The sequence below is a fragment of the Caloenas nicobarica genome, chromosome 3 (assembly GCF_036013445.1).
Source record: "Caloenas nicobarica isolate bCalNic1 chromosome 3, bCalNic1.hap1, whole genome shotgun sequence".
In the NCBI taxonomy this organism is placed as follows: domain Eukaryota; kingdom Metazoa; phylum Chordata; class Aves; order Columbiformes; family Columbidae; genus Caloenas; species Caloenas nicobarica.
Genome location: NC_088247.1, coordinates 69,998,330 through 70,014,911, shown reverse-complemented (window position 1 = coordinate 70,014,911; position 16,582 = coordinate 69,998,330). Strand labels below are relative to the sequence as shown.

General features: G+C 34.5%; 1 protein-coding gene across 1 annotated transcript in view; it reads left to right on the top strand.

The window, feature by feature from the left end:
* The window catches only part of ADGB (androglobin), a 106,784-nt gene that overhangs the window by 70,861 nt on the left and 19,341 nt on the right, over nucleotides 1-16,582 (top strand). Inside the window, exons 22-27 of the mRNA XM_065632031.1 lie at nucleotides 527-661; nucleotides 2,944-3,037; nucleotides 5,604-5,738; nucleotides 5,916-6,069; nucleotides 11,516-11,703; nucleotides 13,175-13,359. Coding sequence (XP_065488103.1) covers nucleotides 527-661; nucleotides 2,944-3,037; nucleotides 5,604-5,738; nucleotides 5,916-6,069; nucleotides 11,516-11,703; nucleotides 13,175-13,359 — 891 coding nt within the window. The remainder of the gene's footprint in view (nucleotides 1-526; nucleotides 662-2,943; nucleotides 3,038-5,603; nucleotides 5,739-5,915; nucleotides 6,070-11,515; nucleotides 11,704-13,174; nucleotides 13,360-16,582) is intronic.

Sequence of the window (16,582 nt, the reverse complement as noted above, 5' to 3'; positions counted from 1 at the left end):
GTAAATCTTATCCTTATTCTATGACTCCTTAGTGAAGGCTGAATATAATGTTTTGAACAACATGTTTAAACTATTACTTAATAAGATGACCAGACTGAGAGACAGAAACACTTAAAATCTTGTGAAGCTCTTTTAAGCTGTATTCAGATCCTGTTCATGTTTGGAAGGATATTTTGAAATTACAGAAAGACACTTGATTTTAAAAAATGCACTGCAATAGCTGTCTGTAAAGAGAAGTAAGAATTCAATTATTTGGTATTTGGAATTTGCATAATAGTTGCATTCTGACTTTGTGTAATTACACAGTATGTTTTGTCTAATATTTTCATCGTAAGAGCAAAATTTTAAGAGGGATATTTTTGTCATAAGTGGAAGTTTTATGCTGAAACCACTCTGTTTCTGGAATTCAAAGCTCTCATTTTTTTATGTTGTTTGTTTGTTTGCTTATTTCTTTTTAACTTCTTTGCAGGCAGCTACAGGACTTCCAGCTTTATTGATGTTGCTAATTCTCCTCTTCTTCTTTTAGAGAGTTGTGATAAGAATTCCCTTGGTAGTTGGCTGAGCCAAACTCCCACATCTGAAGAAGAAGCAGCAGCTCTTAAACTTCAAGCCATCTGGAGAGGGGCCTATGTTAGGAAAGTACTGAACAGCAGAAAACCGGGTGTGTCCTTTAAAAATGCCTTTTAAAAATTTTTCATACTTCACCTTATTCAAATATTTACTCTAAAGGTTTTGTTACTAATAAATATCTAGTTAAAATGAACTGAAATGCAATAAAACATTATAGTTGAATCTCTGATCTCTTAAAAAAACCAAGAATAGTGGTCAGCCTAACCACTCAATTAGCAGGTATGGTACTAAAAAGTAGAGGAAAGACAATACCCTAGATTTTTTGTAGATATTAAACCAGAATTTATGTTAATGTAGATTTAGCTCAGAGCTGAGCTACACTTTTTTTTTGTTTTCTGGAAAGGTAAGGGAAGTCTGTACAAGAACTTAAGTATCATAATGGATAATCAGCAGAACACAGAATCAAAGGCTGATACTGTGCTCCAAAGATACCGTGCCGACACTATCCTTCATTCTTATGTATATAAATAGAGGAATCTTACATAGCAGTTGAAAACTTGTGTTACATTTCATATTCAGCAATTCTGTTATCTCAGCTGGAATATTGTGTCCAAGTGCTGTGTCCACAGTCCAAGAAGAAAGATAGGTATCAACTGAGAAATTCTGGGTAGAGTTGTAAGGATCAGGATTAAAGAAGGGCCTTGTACTTGCAGGCTTTTTGTAATTTAAGAGAAAATTAAGAATGACTTCATTATAATCTTTCAGTACCTATATGAGAAAAGGAATTCGATAGCAACAAGATCTTTAATTTGAGATCCGAAGGGTTATCTAGAAGATCTTTAGTCTGAGATTCAAAGATCATGAGTTGAATCCAGACGCACTCAAACTAGAAAAAGCGACACTTATTTTTAAAAGGACAAGGCATTTGTTGGAATAAACCAAGATTTGTTTTGCACTACTGAAAACTCTAAAATCAAACAGATACTCATCAAATTAAAAAATGATTATTCATTTATATATGATGAAATAGCAATTAATATGTTAACAGGACTGTTACGCTGAAAGTTCGATCACAGTGACTCCTCCTAGCCTCACAGTATGTGAATACCTGAGGACTGTGACAAAGAAAACTTCTCCATTGTGAGATATACATTCCCTCTTTAGTAAGTCATGGCCATTCTGCTGCAAGCTCCTTCTTGAATTACCATCATTCCTGAGGTTCTTTTGACTGTATATTTACCTGCATCAGATGATTTCTTCAAGCTGTCTTTTGTACCTTCATCTCCTCATCAGTAAATCAGGTGCTGCCTCTCTCCCAAACTATCACCTGTAGCCCAGTCTTGCTTAAGCTTTCCTGCTAAGTAGTCCAGTGCCCCTCTATCTTTGTTTATGAAGTGTCATGGGCATTAGGAATTACCATAAACTTTCACCAGTATTATTAATTCCTACGAATTCCAGAGCTCAGAAGCTGTTCTTTTCAAATTTAGATTTTAGATTTTTGTCACTTGAGCACAATGTATACCAACTCTTTTCTTCCATTGTCTATGATGTTTTGAATTATTCTGATTTATCAATACTCTGTTACCTTTAATTCTGATATCATCTTTTGGTGCTTTACTGTGTTTTTTTAGTTATATTATTCTTTTCCTCCTTTTCCCCATTATCTATGATTTTTTTCTCTCTTCTCATTACAGTAAAGTTTTATTACTCCCCCCAGTTTTTTGTTGGTTTTTTTGTTTGTTTTAGTTTTACCCCTCAATTTCTGTCACTAATTCCTTATGCAATAAAGGATTTCATTTAACTGTAGTCTTCAAAAGTTAGACACCAGGTCTAAACTAGTTGTCTAGTCTTCATCTGTATTCTGTGAATAGAAGTAGACACCTTGAGATGACAACACGTCCTGTTATCCGAGAGATATCAAACATGAGTGGGATTAATTACCTGCTGGAGCTTCCCGATTCTTTTCTTTTTAGCTACACAGATTGCCTGGGCACATGCTTACCCCTTCATGGTATCTGCAAATAAAAGCTGTTGGGAGCTAAACAGCGTATTCTCCAAGGTCAGAGATCACCTCATATCACTATCACATTACAATGAAAAAACTGGAAATCAGAGAAAATATTGATCACATCATTTTTGCAGTTATAGGAGTGCTGAAAAGTACAACGGTGATGATGATGAAGGGAATTTCCTCTGTCAAAATAGAACCTGGTTTTCAGCTCAGTGAGACTTCTGTAAAATTCCAAATAAAACCTAGTGATTCATAAGACAATTTACTTGTGCAAGTGGCATTTTTCACAAGTATTTGGTGGGTGTAAATTTAGAACAATACAAAAGTTTGATATTATATTTTCTAACTTTTATTATTTCCAGGTACTAAAGAAAACACCGATGTCAAAGAAACCTTGCAAAAATTGTGGACTGCGATTGAGTTAAATTTTGAACAGTATGCTGTAATGCTGTTAAGGTAATCATGTAATAAACTATTTTATTGCAGTCAGTGCCATAGACTTGCCATAAGTTGCTGGCTCACAAAATAAATATGGTAAGAGCATTAGTAGTTTTAAAATCACAAAATTCTGTTGGAAGGGATGAGATGTTTTTGGTGAAGATATGCTATGCTTTATTTTGTGTACCCTACATGAGTGAAAGTACAGCAAATCTCATTTTTGGGTATGTGTGTTACAAGTTTTTTTCCTACAGCTTGAGCTAGAATATTACCTTTCTCCTTTATTTAATTTTTTAATATCCTGTAGGCTGTTTCATAAGTATAAATCTGATACTGATTCCTTAGTTAAACAGCTAACCAGTTGATTTAAGAAGCATTTTGATTCTTGCTACCTGTTAAGGAATCCTGGTTGACATTAGAAAGGAGATAAACTGTGATACAATGAAATAATACAGTTATATCATCAGATGATTTGTTTGTTACACTTGCTTGAAGGAAAGTAGATGTGTTTCTAGATAGATGCTTTCCCTGGTTTTTAATTACACTTTTTGCAGTGTTAGCTACTCTAGTTTCAACTGTGTTCTTTAAGTCATTTGCAAGCATGATGCTCCTTGATGATCACATATTTTTGTCAAGTCCATCAAAAACCTTTCTGTAAGTGTTCACACAACTGATGTATCAGTAGGTCAGCTCTGCCAGGGGTGAACAGTGAGAACCAGCAATAATTACTGGCTGTAAGTATAAATCCTCTCTCCTTATAACCAGCAGTTCGAGGAACACTCCTAAGGGCTATAATTTTATTTCACTTTTTAGTGTTTCTAATCCTGTAAAACCTTTGTATGTTGATGGGATCAGGACTTTGCAACCACGGCCCTGTTCCAAATACCAGACCTTAGTTTTAGATTTGCTGCATCTCTAAATCAGCAAAGATCAGATGCAGTTTTCAGTCTACTTTCAGACTTCGAAAACTTATGAGACTGATTCTTAGGCAGTGTCCCAGGGGATACATTTGGGTGTTAAAATCATGCTAATGTGATTTTTTTTTTTTCTTTAAAAAAAAAAAAAACAAAAACAAAAAAACACCAGTTGACAGTCTTGAATTTAATGTAACAAGCTAGAGCCTTGGCCAATAAAGTAACATGCAGGAATTCTGGAAGTTCAGTATTACAGTAAAAATTTTCCCATTCTCTAACCCCAGACTTGCCAGAAGCAGTACCATTTCACGACACAAGCACAAGTTTAACATGCCCTAAAACCTCTCAGTTTGTGCTAGAGTTGCCACCTGTTTCTCATTATACATCCCATGTAAGCTCATCTATGTTTGTCCCTAGTATAATTTTCAGTGAATTAAAAATTTGAGGTTTCTGAAGGGCTTTTTCTGTCTGTGTGGGCTGTGGTGGAAGGAAACTGTGCAAAGCTGCATGGGCTAAGATTTCAAACTGTTCTGTTTAAAATTACTTCTGGTAATATTTGCATCCATTCTGTGACTCACCTTAATTAAATGTCAAGGTCGGCTATTATAATTGCTAAAAACATGAATGTGGAGATTGTTTCTGTAATTCCAATTGCTATATAGGAATAACAGAACATCAGAGTAGCATTGTCCAAATTTTGTGGGCAAAACTTTTGCAGCTGAACAACTTGAACTTGTTCATATTTGACGCAGAAGACAACTGTCACTGAAAATGGATGTTGTGAGGTTCCTTTAGACTATCCTTACTATCCCAACTTACTGCAGAAAGCAGGTAGTTAAAGAATAATGCAAGACAGAGAGAGTAGCAGAGAGAAGGATATCCTTTCCATTACTGCTGTGTAGGCTTATTTTCACGCATAATCCTCAGGGAAAATCATTGCAAGGGTCCAAAAGATGGAATGAGACCTGTTATCTTTCTTCTGCCCTTCACCTGACAACCTGTTCACGTAACAGTGAATTTTATATGCTGGTCTTCACATTGCTTTGTCCAAAGGAAGATTAATTTTTGATACTGCATAGGATAAATAAAAATTCGTAGGTGCCAGTGAGGTTAGCTCTAATTTCTCAGAATTTCATAACACCTGCAAGCTTATTTGCCTTACAAATAACTTCTGAATTTACAGTCGTAGGTTCCTTCCTGTGTGAATGTCTTTCATATCATTTTAAATTTATTTGGTTTTGCTTTTATTCCCTTCCTGTTCAAAAAAGGTTTAAAAGGAAATAAAGGGGGTTTCAATCTCCTAATGATGCCACAGCTTTAAGATGACAGCTTAATATAAATAAATGGAAGTTATGCTAACTGATATTTTTTAAAAAAGTGTTTCATAGATGCCATAATATTTTTAGCTTATAGAAGCAGTTCTACTCATGGACAGGAATATTTGTATGGAAGTATTGGCCTTTATGGGCCATTAGCTCTAAAAGAGCTAGTCCCTACCTGATTTATTATTTTTTGAGAGTGAACAGCTGTTAGAGAAATATTAGTAACACAGTTTATATCATTGTTTTACATTCATGCAGAAAGCAGTGTTCTTCGTGATTAGCATAAATTAAAGATATATGTGCCTTCCTGATTAGATTTAAATATTTATATTGTTTTCTGCTTTCCAGAGAAATGTTTAAAAGAAACTGTGAGTCAATTGAAAAGTATCCTTGCTATGAAGATGAGTGGTGTAAAATCTCTTTCGCTGACTATGCTGTAACATATGCCGATCAGTCACCAAATGCATGGTTTATGGTTTTTAGGTGAGCTTCATACAGCCCTATATAACTCTTATGAGGAAGTAATATTGATACACTGTGGTTTTTCACTAACCTTTTTTACATAAGTCTACTTTCCTTAAATTCTAATGGATACTTTTACTTTGTGTTCTACGACTCACTTTGTTCATGAAAATAATTTTAATATATATATTTTTTTAGAGAAATATTTATTGTTCCAGAAGACATGCTTGTAGTACCGAAGGTGTATACCACTATCCCTTCCTGTAGACTTCATGTCGTCGATAATGACACACTGGAGGAAATCCCACATGTCTTCTTCGAAGTGGCACCTCATGTTTATCCCAAAAATAAGGTAAATGCTAAGAGTTTTTGTGAAAAGTATAATTTTAATAATAGTAACAATTTCCCAAATTCTGTGAATGTTTTCAGCTATGTCATAATGTTCTGTTCAGCAATGTGCCCTTATTTAGTAGCAAGTTTGAAAAGAGACTGTCACTGATCCGCTTCTGTGCTGAAGCTTTTACGGTGAAGGAATACCCTTAATTTTCTTTGATATTTGTTAGTATCACTAAATGAAGGAATATCATCCAACTTCCCTGGGCTGTGCTGCTCAATGGCCATATGGTTGCTGCTGATGCTGTCCATCTGACAGAGCAACCTTCAAGAGTCAGGGACCAAACTAAGAATGAGGTCTGAATAGCCTTTTTTAAGTCATGCTTACAAAAGTTAAATTAACATGCATCTTCAAGTGCTAATGATAATTGCAGCACTGATGCCAAATGTAGCTTTAGATATGCTCCCCCTCAAAGCCTGTGTGTTACCTCGGAAGCATTGTTGGAAATTGCTTCTAAAGAAATAACTATGTTGTTAAATAATTATCACAGCTTGGCCTCCTCCTGCCTTTTTACTTTCAGGCTAAAGAAGACAGTTTGCTCAGTCTTTCCATGGAAGTTACATGTTTTACACTCTTGATCACTCTGTTTTCTGGACTCTTTCCAATTGCTGTTGCTTTTTTCTTGTTTATCATGCACAACACTGAGCACAGTAAACTTTGCACTAAGGACATAAGGACTAAGGCCATAAAAATGATGGGCAGAGAATGATTAGACTATATGTCTTCTGGGCTTTAATTCTGCTTAGATATCTAGCTGTGATGCTTGCCCTCTTTTGCAACACCATTGTTAACTTTGGTACTTCTGTAACCCTAGGTGCTTTCCTGAATAACTGAAGCATGTAATTTATTATTCTTGACTAAATATAGTGTGTTTCACTACTTATTTTAATGCTTTTTTTTCGGACCATTTCCCTAGTTTAAAACAATCTTGAATACTTATTTTCTTTTCCTCTAAAGTTGCAATCCTTCTTAGCTTGTGGTAACAGCTAATTAAACATATATGTTCTCCATTCCACCATCCACATTACTAATAAAAATACCGAATGGAATCAGGTTCGGGTTAGATCTTTGAAATCTCACTGATTGCATCCTGCTCTTCCAAAAGGAGACATCAATATGTGCTTTCTGGAGGTGATTGTTTAACAGTCACCCTAGTTTCTTCATTATGACAGCATTTCCTTAGACTTAGAAGAATGATCAAAGACAGTGTCATGTGTCTCTTTCCTTCCCGTAGTGTGCTTTCCTACAGAAGGAAGCTTGATCGGTTTGATAAGGCTTGGGTTTTGCAGTCCTTTTTGCTACGTTGTGAGAGTTGCAAAGAGTTCATTTTATGGGTTATTTCATGATGTTTTCAGCCATTGGAGTTATGCTGACTGGTAATTTTCTAGACATCTTTGTCCATCTAAAAAAACCACAGCATTGCAGTTCTGTAGTCTTCAGTACCTTACCTGTCCAAAACCTTAATTTATCTGTATAATAATTTACTACTTCTTTTCATATTCTGGCCTGCCTCTTACCTCTTTAATATTACTGCTAATATTCACTATTCTAGCCACATGTTTACAGTTGACCTTTTAGTGAAGACAGGTTTACATTTTAGCCTTCTCAGTCTCTTCTGTCAATAACAAGGAGTTGATGTCAGTTACGGTCTAACACTAGGACTAGTTTTCTTTCTTTTGTAACTTTACTTCCAATTTCATCATACTTTTTTTTTTTTCACTGGAATAAACTTTCCTTATCTAGTGTCTATAGTGAATATTAGCTGAATGTGACAGGCAAGGACTGCCTACTGCTGGAGGAATATGCTTTAAAAATAAGCGTTGAAGACAAGCTCTTCAAACTCTCAAAAATAATTTGGGATCCTCAGAGATTGGGTGTGGATTCCACCAGATGGAAAAATTCAGTTTGGAGTCTGACAGTGGCAAGTGGCAGGACGCAAAAAGAAATCTCAGTGGTGAACATTACTTACTGCTTTTCAGGAAAGTGACAGGTTATGAAAAGAACAATCGCCAGTTCAGATTTATTTCAGATTTCATCTCAGCATTTGTCCTGCCTAGTGGGATACAGCTGTCTAGTTCTGTCTTGTAAGGCAGTTTTCTATTTCCCTGATTTTACTAACTCTGTCTCAGACCTCCTCCCATTTAAAATATATTTCTTGAATAAAGATGTCCAAAATTGTACACAGTATTCCAAATAAGATCTTACCAACATTTCGTGCAGTACAGTGGTTTTAATATTGAAATGCTTGTTTTGCTATGCGCTAACTTACCTGGAACATTCCATAATAATTTTTTTTCATGGGTACAGCATGATAGCCTCAGTGATTTTGTCATTAACTAATGAAAATGACCCTTTTTATTTTATTCTGGTCCTTCCTTATTGAAGAAGTCCCAATTTAAAGCAGATATTTTTGTTATTATTCTCTCATCTTATGACTCACATTTTATAATATTAAATGTGGTTAATATCAGTGAAGAGTGATTTTGGTTTACAAGTGCAGGTATGTTGTATTTATCTACATATTCTTATTACATTTCTTAATCACTGCTACTGTGTTTCTTGGTAAGAATATAACCTTATACTGTACAATTTAGCTTGTTTTCTTTGTAAATGGTTTGTTAATGTTTCAGTGGACATGCAAAAGCTATTGAAAGCTCTATTGATGTTTTGACAGACATTACGCAATTATTATGAAACAGAATACAGTGGTATTATTTCTTTTTCACAGTATTTTGTAAAAAATAGTCAATTATGCAATATGTCAAGCAAGAATTTATACAGTATGCCTGAATTCCAAAATGTCAACATTATTGCAATAAAAGAATCCTTTCTTTTACTTTCCTTTTTTTTATTTATTTATATATTTTTTAATAAAACTACCAGTTAGTTGTTCTGCTTCAAAGCTATGAATCAGCAATTTACAACAGAGCTAAAAAGAAGTCCTCTCTACAGATATTGTTATTCTGCTGCAGAGACACTCCTGGAACACACTAAAGTTCGTTTCAGAATGATCAACAATAACGATAAAATCTGCACAGTAGCAGTAATGTCTGTCGTCTTTCTGCAGACATTACAATCTAGATAGATACTAGCTACTTGCTTTGCATTATTTGGATTTTTTTTCCATTAAATTTTCTTTTTCCATGGTAATTATTCCTACTGCTGGATACAGTTCGTTTTAGTTTTATGTTTGCTGTATCATTGTTGTTTGGTGGTTTTGTTCATTTGTTTGGTTTGGTTGGGTTTTGTTTTGTTTGGGGGTTTTTATTTGTTTGGTTTTTAATTCTACTCTATTATTCACAAGTCTTTTGAACATATTGCAGAAAATGATAGAGGTAAGCATTCCTCAAGCTGCATCTGACCAATGAAGATAAGAGGTTAAGAAATCATCACTAACAACATATTTATTCTAGAAAATGGAAGTCTATTTGAGCAAGGACACTGATCAGTTATTTTTCTTGACTAGTCATAGAAGAACATAAGGAAGTCATCCTACTTTACCAAAAAGGTAGTTTAGGCGGTATATTAGGAAACCACTCTTTTGGATTCTAGAGACAGCAAATTGTAACGAGATATCTAAGAAGGCAATGAAACCTCTCAAAGGTTTTTAAGAAAGAGACGTAAATCTGATGGGGTTGCCTAGATTTATTTGCTTATTTCTCAGTAGTGACCGATGATTACTCTGTGTCCCTATCAGCCACAAAATGTAGTTATGCTTTCTAAACCCTTATAGTGTTCAGAAAGTGCCCAGTCATATGATTCTTTTTTAATATTAAGTATAAATTTTCTGCCTGTTTATAGTGAACCTTAAGATTGCAGAACCTTATCTTTTTATATAGGTATTAGTGTTTTTCTCACGCACACCATGCTGTCAGAAAGCACTTGAATATCTGGCTAAATCCCTCTCAGTTTCCAAGTGTACTTGTTAAGAACAGGGGGAACCATAACAATATGCTTAAACAGCTATTTAAATAAGTGAGTTCTCCTGAATCATCACGTTGAATGGTTGCTATTACCTTGTAGTTATTAAAGGGTATGAAGTGCCTTACAGTTAGAATTGCACAAATTAGAATCATGAATCATTTATTTTACTTCCATTCTAATTATTCAGTAGTCCCGAAATTGCAACCCTGCATTATTGGATAGTTCTGAAATCTAAAACCCTATTTATTACAAGAATTTTTCAATGATGTTTTTTTACTGGTAAATACTGATTTTTTAAAAAACCCTGAAATTTAGCAAAAGACTGCCAAGAGAGAAAATATTTCAAAGAATTTTCATCTGGAGTATTTATTGGGTTGAAAATGAAATTTTAGTGTTTGAAATAGCAAGTTGGCAGGTCTAATTTGGAGAATTTGAAGAAGAGACTTGATCCTGACCTTTCCTGTTACACTGCAGTTGGCCATTGCAGTCATTATATCCCCTTTTTTTGCCCTTTCCTTTCAAGTAATCATATTCATATTGCCTTCTTTTTTTCAAATGCAAAATCAAACTTTGAAACATTTTAAATTATATTCTTGTTTTCCATATTCCTCTTATTAGGATTAATAAAGAGCAGATAAATCTGCATCAGGCTTATCAATTAAGTTGAATTTTTTATTAATTTTTAATTTTATTTTTCTAATACTAGAAATATTTTTTCTTAAATCAACATGTTCGTAAAAATAAGATTAATAACCTGATAATTAACACTATACTTGCAATGACATCATTAAAAGTAGGGGTAATATTAACTTAACCTCAGATTTGAAGACAGAATGAATCAGATCTCTGAACTTCCATGCACCAAATTGCATTCACCCATACTACCACACTACCTACAGCATGAAGGGACATTTTTAAATCTCTAGTTTGATACTATTGGTTTTACAAGAAAAAGAATAGTAATATTACAGAACCCAGAGATGTATAGATGTGTTTTAACTGAGAGCTACTTCTGTAATAGTATAATGTGCAAAGCAAGAAAATACATTGAGTAAATATGTTTTAGTGGACTTTAGTTTTATTGTAAGAAGACTTTTTCAGAACAGAGTACTTCACATGCTTAAATAACAGAGTAAGAACTCATTCGTATTTGTTAAATTAGACTTTATTAAATAAACAATTTAGAGTTATCAAATAATTTGGTTAGAAAGTGACTTCAGGAGTTTGCCACTAAAAGTAAGGCCAACTTTGAAGTTAGATGAGATTGGGTTTGACCTACTATGTAAGTTCTTGCCAGATACAAATTTCTGTAATAAGAGATGCTTCAGAAGTTAGATTATTATAGAAGATTCTTGCCTTTGAAGAACATCTTACTATGTTAATAAGTGTAACATGGACAAAAAGTGCATTGTATGTTGTCATAGAGTGCATTTTGAGTAGTGGTATTTCCAAGTAAAATTGACTTGTTTTCTCCTTTCAGAAAGGATACACGTTTATGGCTGAAGCACGTACTGGCGACTTTCCTGTGGCAGCTGGAAGATGGAGGCTCCGGCTCATCGGTTCTCATAAGCCACTCCCATTCCTCTCTCGTGAGGCTGTAAATAATGTCTATTCTACTAAAGAAATTAAAGAGTATTACCTACCCAATGACAAGCATGTAATGTTCAGGTAAATATTGAGAGAAAAATGATAAAATTCTGCTTTTTATATGAATCATCCCTGACAGAAAAGTATATTCTATTCTCTTTCTTCAAAGGGGAAAGTATTAAAGCAAATATCTAAATTTTATGGACTATCAGTGTCTTGAAATCTTATCCGTAAGCCAATTACTGAAATTCCGTAGTACTTTTGGGGATTAAATATGTATTAAAATTGAGATTTTACAGGTGAGGAGGAGACATAAAGTTCGATCTATTTTTTCAACTCTTCAGATAAAGGTTTAAATAAAATCCAGAAATATAGCAATTTATTTTCTGACATATCACACCAATTTCCATCTTGCAGTGTTGGCAGAAAAATCTATATACATTTTATTTTTGCGTGCAGATTCACTTAGGACAACATATTTAATAAAAGCACAATGATGGCTATTAATACTTTTAAAATGTATTTAATTTTATTGAGATTAGTTTATCTGAGCTGAATTTGAGTTCAAAACTGACCCTGACTAAATTAGTATGCTTAAGTTTTTACACAAAGGGCTATATACACTGCACTAAAACAGGCCCCATGCTTAGAGCTGATTACATGTATGTATTTGAAGGTTAATTTACAACATTTTGCCTTGATTCCTGACAATTCGTATCAATATTTCAAATCAATATGTTATTTTTGGGATAGAGGTCTACTCAACAAGAGGAATTGGGTTCAATATAAATGAAAAAAACACGTAGTGGAAATATAGCAAGTGCAGTCAAATTCTATAAACTTTCTCTTCCTTGATGATTTTATTTTCTTTTTTCCCCTCTGATTTTGACCATCTTTTAAAAAAAATATTTTTAGATACTTGTATATACTTTTTACTCCAAATGTGCTGAATTCAGGATGATGGTTGGTGGTGTTTGTTTGCTTGCTTGCTGAGATTAGTCTAACAATTTGAATTTATGGACAAAAAGCAAGTAATATATAAAGTTATGAGTCACAACAAAAATGTGATTTAAATTTCATCATAAGACGCTAATTCTAGAATCTTTTGATTCCACCGTGGTTTTGGTTGCCCAGAGTAGCAGCTGCCACCAAATGAGATAGCTCTACCCTTTTGAAAGCAAATCTTTCTTTTTTTTCTTTTGCTTGGTTACTTTTTAATTGAAACAGTTCAGTCATTTGGTTAATCATGTTTTTCAACAAATACTAGTACAACATGAGTGAAAATGTATATCTGGACATTCTCTAAGGCAGTGAAAAAAAAGAAATGAGAAGACCATGCATTTTTTTTGCAGTAGCACTTACTTTGATCATGGCTTGACTGCACTAAAATTCATTACAGGAAGCTTAGCCCATCAGATTGTGGGAAGACAATTGACTACAAACTCAATTTTAAGTGTTCACTTTCAGGTCAGCACAATGTTTAGGTACTTGCAGGAAAAGAATGATCTAGTATAGTTACTTATATTGCTATAATTTTTTTCTTCCTCTTTAGGTATTCAGTAAAAGTCAGAGCATCACATATTGCTACAGTACAAGTACAAACCTCTAAACCGGATGTGTTCATTAAAGTACAAGTCTTAGATAATGAGGAAGAAATTGTGAGCGTCACTGGAAAGGGCCATGCAGTCATCCCTGCTTTTAATTTCTTGAGTAATGAAACCATTTTGAGTTCCCACTGTAAGTATTGTATTCTGTATTTGATAATTTTATTCACTGAGGGATATACAGTAACTTTAGGTAAACACATAAAATATTATTTTATTCCTACTTTTTCTGTGATTTACAGAATTGCTTTATGATTAAGTGAAATCAGCTATATTTTTGAGCAATGAACAGGAGTCCTTGGTCCTCAGCAATGAGGAAAGATACCAAAAGGATTGATTGAAACTTACTGTCCAGCCTTATTTTCTTCCTTTGCCTTTCAGTCTTGTTTTGTAACTGTATTGGGTCTGGCTGAGATGGACCCCTTACAGTGCTGTGCTTTGTATTGCTACTCACAATTTTTCACTCTACTTCTGCTACAGATTCACAATGATATTCACAGAAATAGAAGACACTGAAGGAGGAGCTACTTGCCCCAGACTCACAAAGCTCATAAATGTCCATTATACTATTGCAATTCTTTATGATAGCAACTGAAATACTGAGAAAAAGTTATCCCTTATGGGGATACTTGAATTTGAACAAATTTTATTTTGAGACAAATTTTTTTGAAAGTGACAGCAAACACCTCACTAATTTTTGGTTGAATGGTTGAATCTGCTAAGTTTGCTCAAAATTCTTTTTTTTTTTTTTTTAATTGTATTGCCATTCATTACAGTGCAGTCTTGTCAACTCAGCTCGTGTTAAAGGTGAGAACCAGTGTGTATTCAAAGGTCACCCTTCATAAGTATGCTAAATTTCATGTATTTTCTCAAAGTACTTTGAAACTAGTAATTGCACCAAACAAAAATCCAGCTGTCATCAGTTAAAACTGACTCTCTGCAGTCCACCAAACCAGCGCTCTGAAACCACCGTATGCCCAAGCCTGGCAGTGTATAAATAAAGGGGCAGGGAGGTAAAGAAAACGAAGCCAAACTCTTTTCAGTGGCACCCAGTGACAAGACAAGAGGCGATAGGCACAAACTGAAATGTAGAAAATACAGTTTAAGTATTAGAAAAGGTGATTTGGAAGGGGAGTTGTTTGGTTTTGTTTCCTTTTTACTCTCAGGATGTCAGACATTGAAACAGGTTGCCCAGGCAGATATTGGAGCTTTCGTCCTTGAAGATAATCAAAACCCAACTGGACATGGCCGAGAGCAACCTGCCTTAGCTGACCCTGCTTTTACCAATGGGGTTGAACTAAATGATCTTCAGAGGTGTCTTCCAGCCTCTGGCAGGATCACTCAGCCTCCTGTGATCCTGTGATATCAGTTCATAGTTAAGTCTTACAAGCTTTTTTTTTCTTAATGATACACAATCCAGTTTCCTTGGATGTGCTGTCCAACTAAACAGGTATTCATTTACAACTGGACCTAACAGAGAGAGCCTTTAGCTTGTAATTGTGACAATGCTCTGCCATCATCCACCTGTGATGTAGTGAGGTAACTTCCTGCACACTCTAGAGAGTAGAGTTAGGTTATCTGGACATCCTCTTCCCTGCTTCACTTCCAGGCTTTCAGAAGCTAGAGTTCTGCCAAACTCTGTATTCTAGAGCTCCAGTCAGACATCAGCTGTTTGTTACTGGCATTTTTATTGTTTGACAACATTGGAACTTGGCTACTAATGAAGCTAAAACAAAACTGGAATGAAAATTTTGTCATCTGAAAGTATACTCAGCCAGTTGATTGACATTTGATTTTGAAGTAGTGTTTAATTTTACTGTTCAGAAGCAAGAAATGCAGCTTAATGAGGTACATAATTCTTAGGTGTATTTTCAACAATTTTCCCCTGTAGTGCTCAGGTCATTTTTGACAAAAATGAAGTACCTGCTACCTTCTTCCACTATACTTCTTATATGTAATAGATTTTAGATGCTGCTGCCATGCTATCTTAACTTCTTTCATAATCTTCATTCGTTTCCTTGTTTTCTATACACTTCACTTCTTAAGCGATTTCTTTTTTATTTGTAAGACTATTTTGAATTCTTCATTTTGTGTTTCATGGGTTTCATTTTGAAAATGTATATTCCTCATAAGCATTACAAGTTTGCTTAAATAAAGCAGCTGTTTATAAGCAAACAAGTCAGCTCCTGTACTCTCCTTGGACACCACTATACATCAATGTTGTAAGATATTGAAGTCTTCAGCCCTTTTATGAAGACTTTAAAACAATAAATCTTCTGTAAATCAACCAGTTTCTGCCTGTTTGAGCATATACAGAACCTGAGGCAAAGACAAATTGTTCAAATACTGGATTATTGCTTCGCTAAAGCCCAAAATAGCATCGTATTTCATGTGCTCACCTCCACTATTTTGAACAGTGTAGTTTTCTAACATGATCTTTTAGAAAAACTGTTTTATCTACATTTCCATTGCTCTGTGGGAAAAATAACTAATTTAATCATGGTTGTGAAACATTTTGATTTCTGTCTCAACTGCACCTTGTTATTACCAGAAATGTAAAAATAAACACTGTGGGGACCATGCTCTCAAAGTGTGATTCATCAGTTGACAATGTTGTGGTTTAAAGGAAGACGTGGAGAAGCTGTCATGATTCTGTGACTGAGTTGCCAAGATAATCAGTAGCTATTTTTGGTTACTGCTTTTGGAATGTGGGAATGGATTAGTAAACTTAATGGTAGACTCGTGGAAATAGAAGCAGGAAAGCTGTAAAATAGCTGAGATTAAGGTAAGCACCACAAATACTTGAAATAAATTCCCAAGTTACCTTCAGTAAAGTGTAAGATTAAACTTTCAGGAAACTGGCTTGTTGACAAAGATCATAGTCTGAAGACTGAAATAACTTAAAAGGCACAGTTAGGTGAAAGAGAAGAGAAATTGGTTCCAGCAGGTGCTGGAAGGGACAGGATGGGGCAGAATAAGAGGGACATTTTGTCTTCGCTGGACTAGCAAGGGACATAGGTGAGAAGAACTTTTCAAGATATCCTCAGAAATCAGACACACACATCAGGCTTTTATCTGTTATTCCTACATGCTGTGATACAAATAACTTATGCTAATTTAAAATTATTTTTAATCCATTGTGAATCATTCAATGAAATATCTGTTATATCAACCTGATTGAAAATAGGAAGGTTGTCATATCAGGTTCCTATTCAGCAGTGGAGCCAGTGGATTCTAACTGGAAAAAGTGGTGATGAATGGTACTTTATTTCAAAGGAATCTGAAAGAGTTTCTAGACCTGGCAAACTGACTTTAGATTATTTTAGACTGTATTTGAAAGTGAAATGAATATTCTG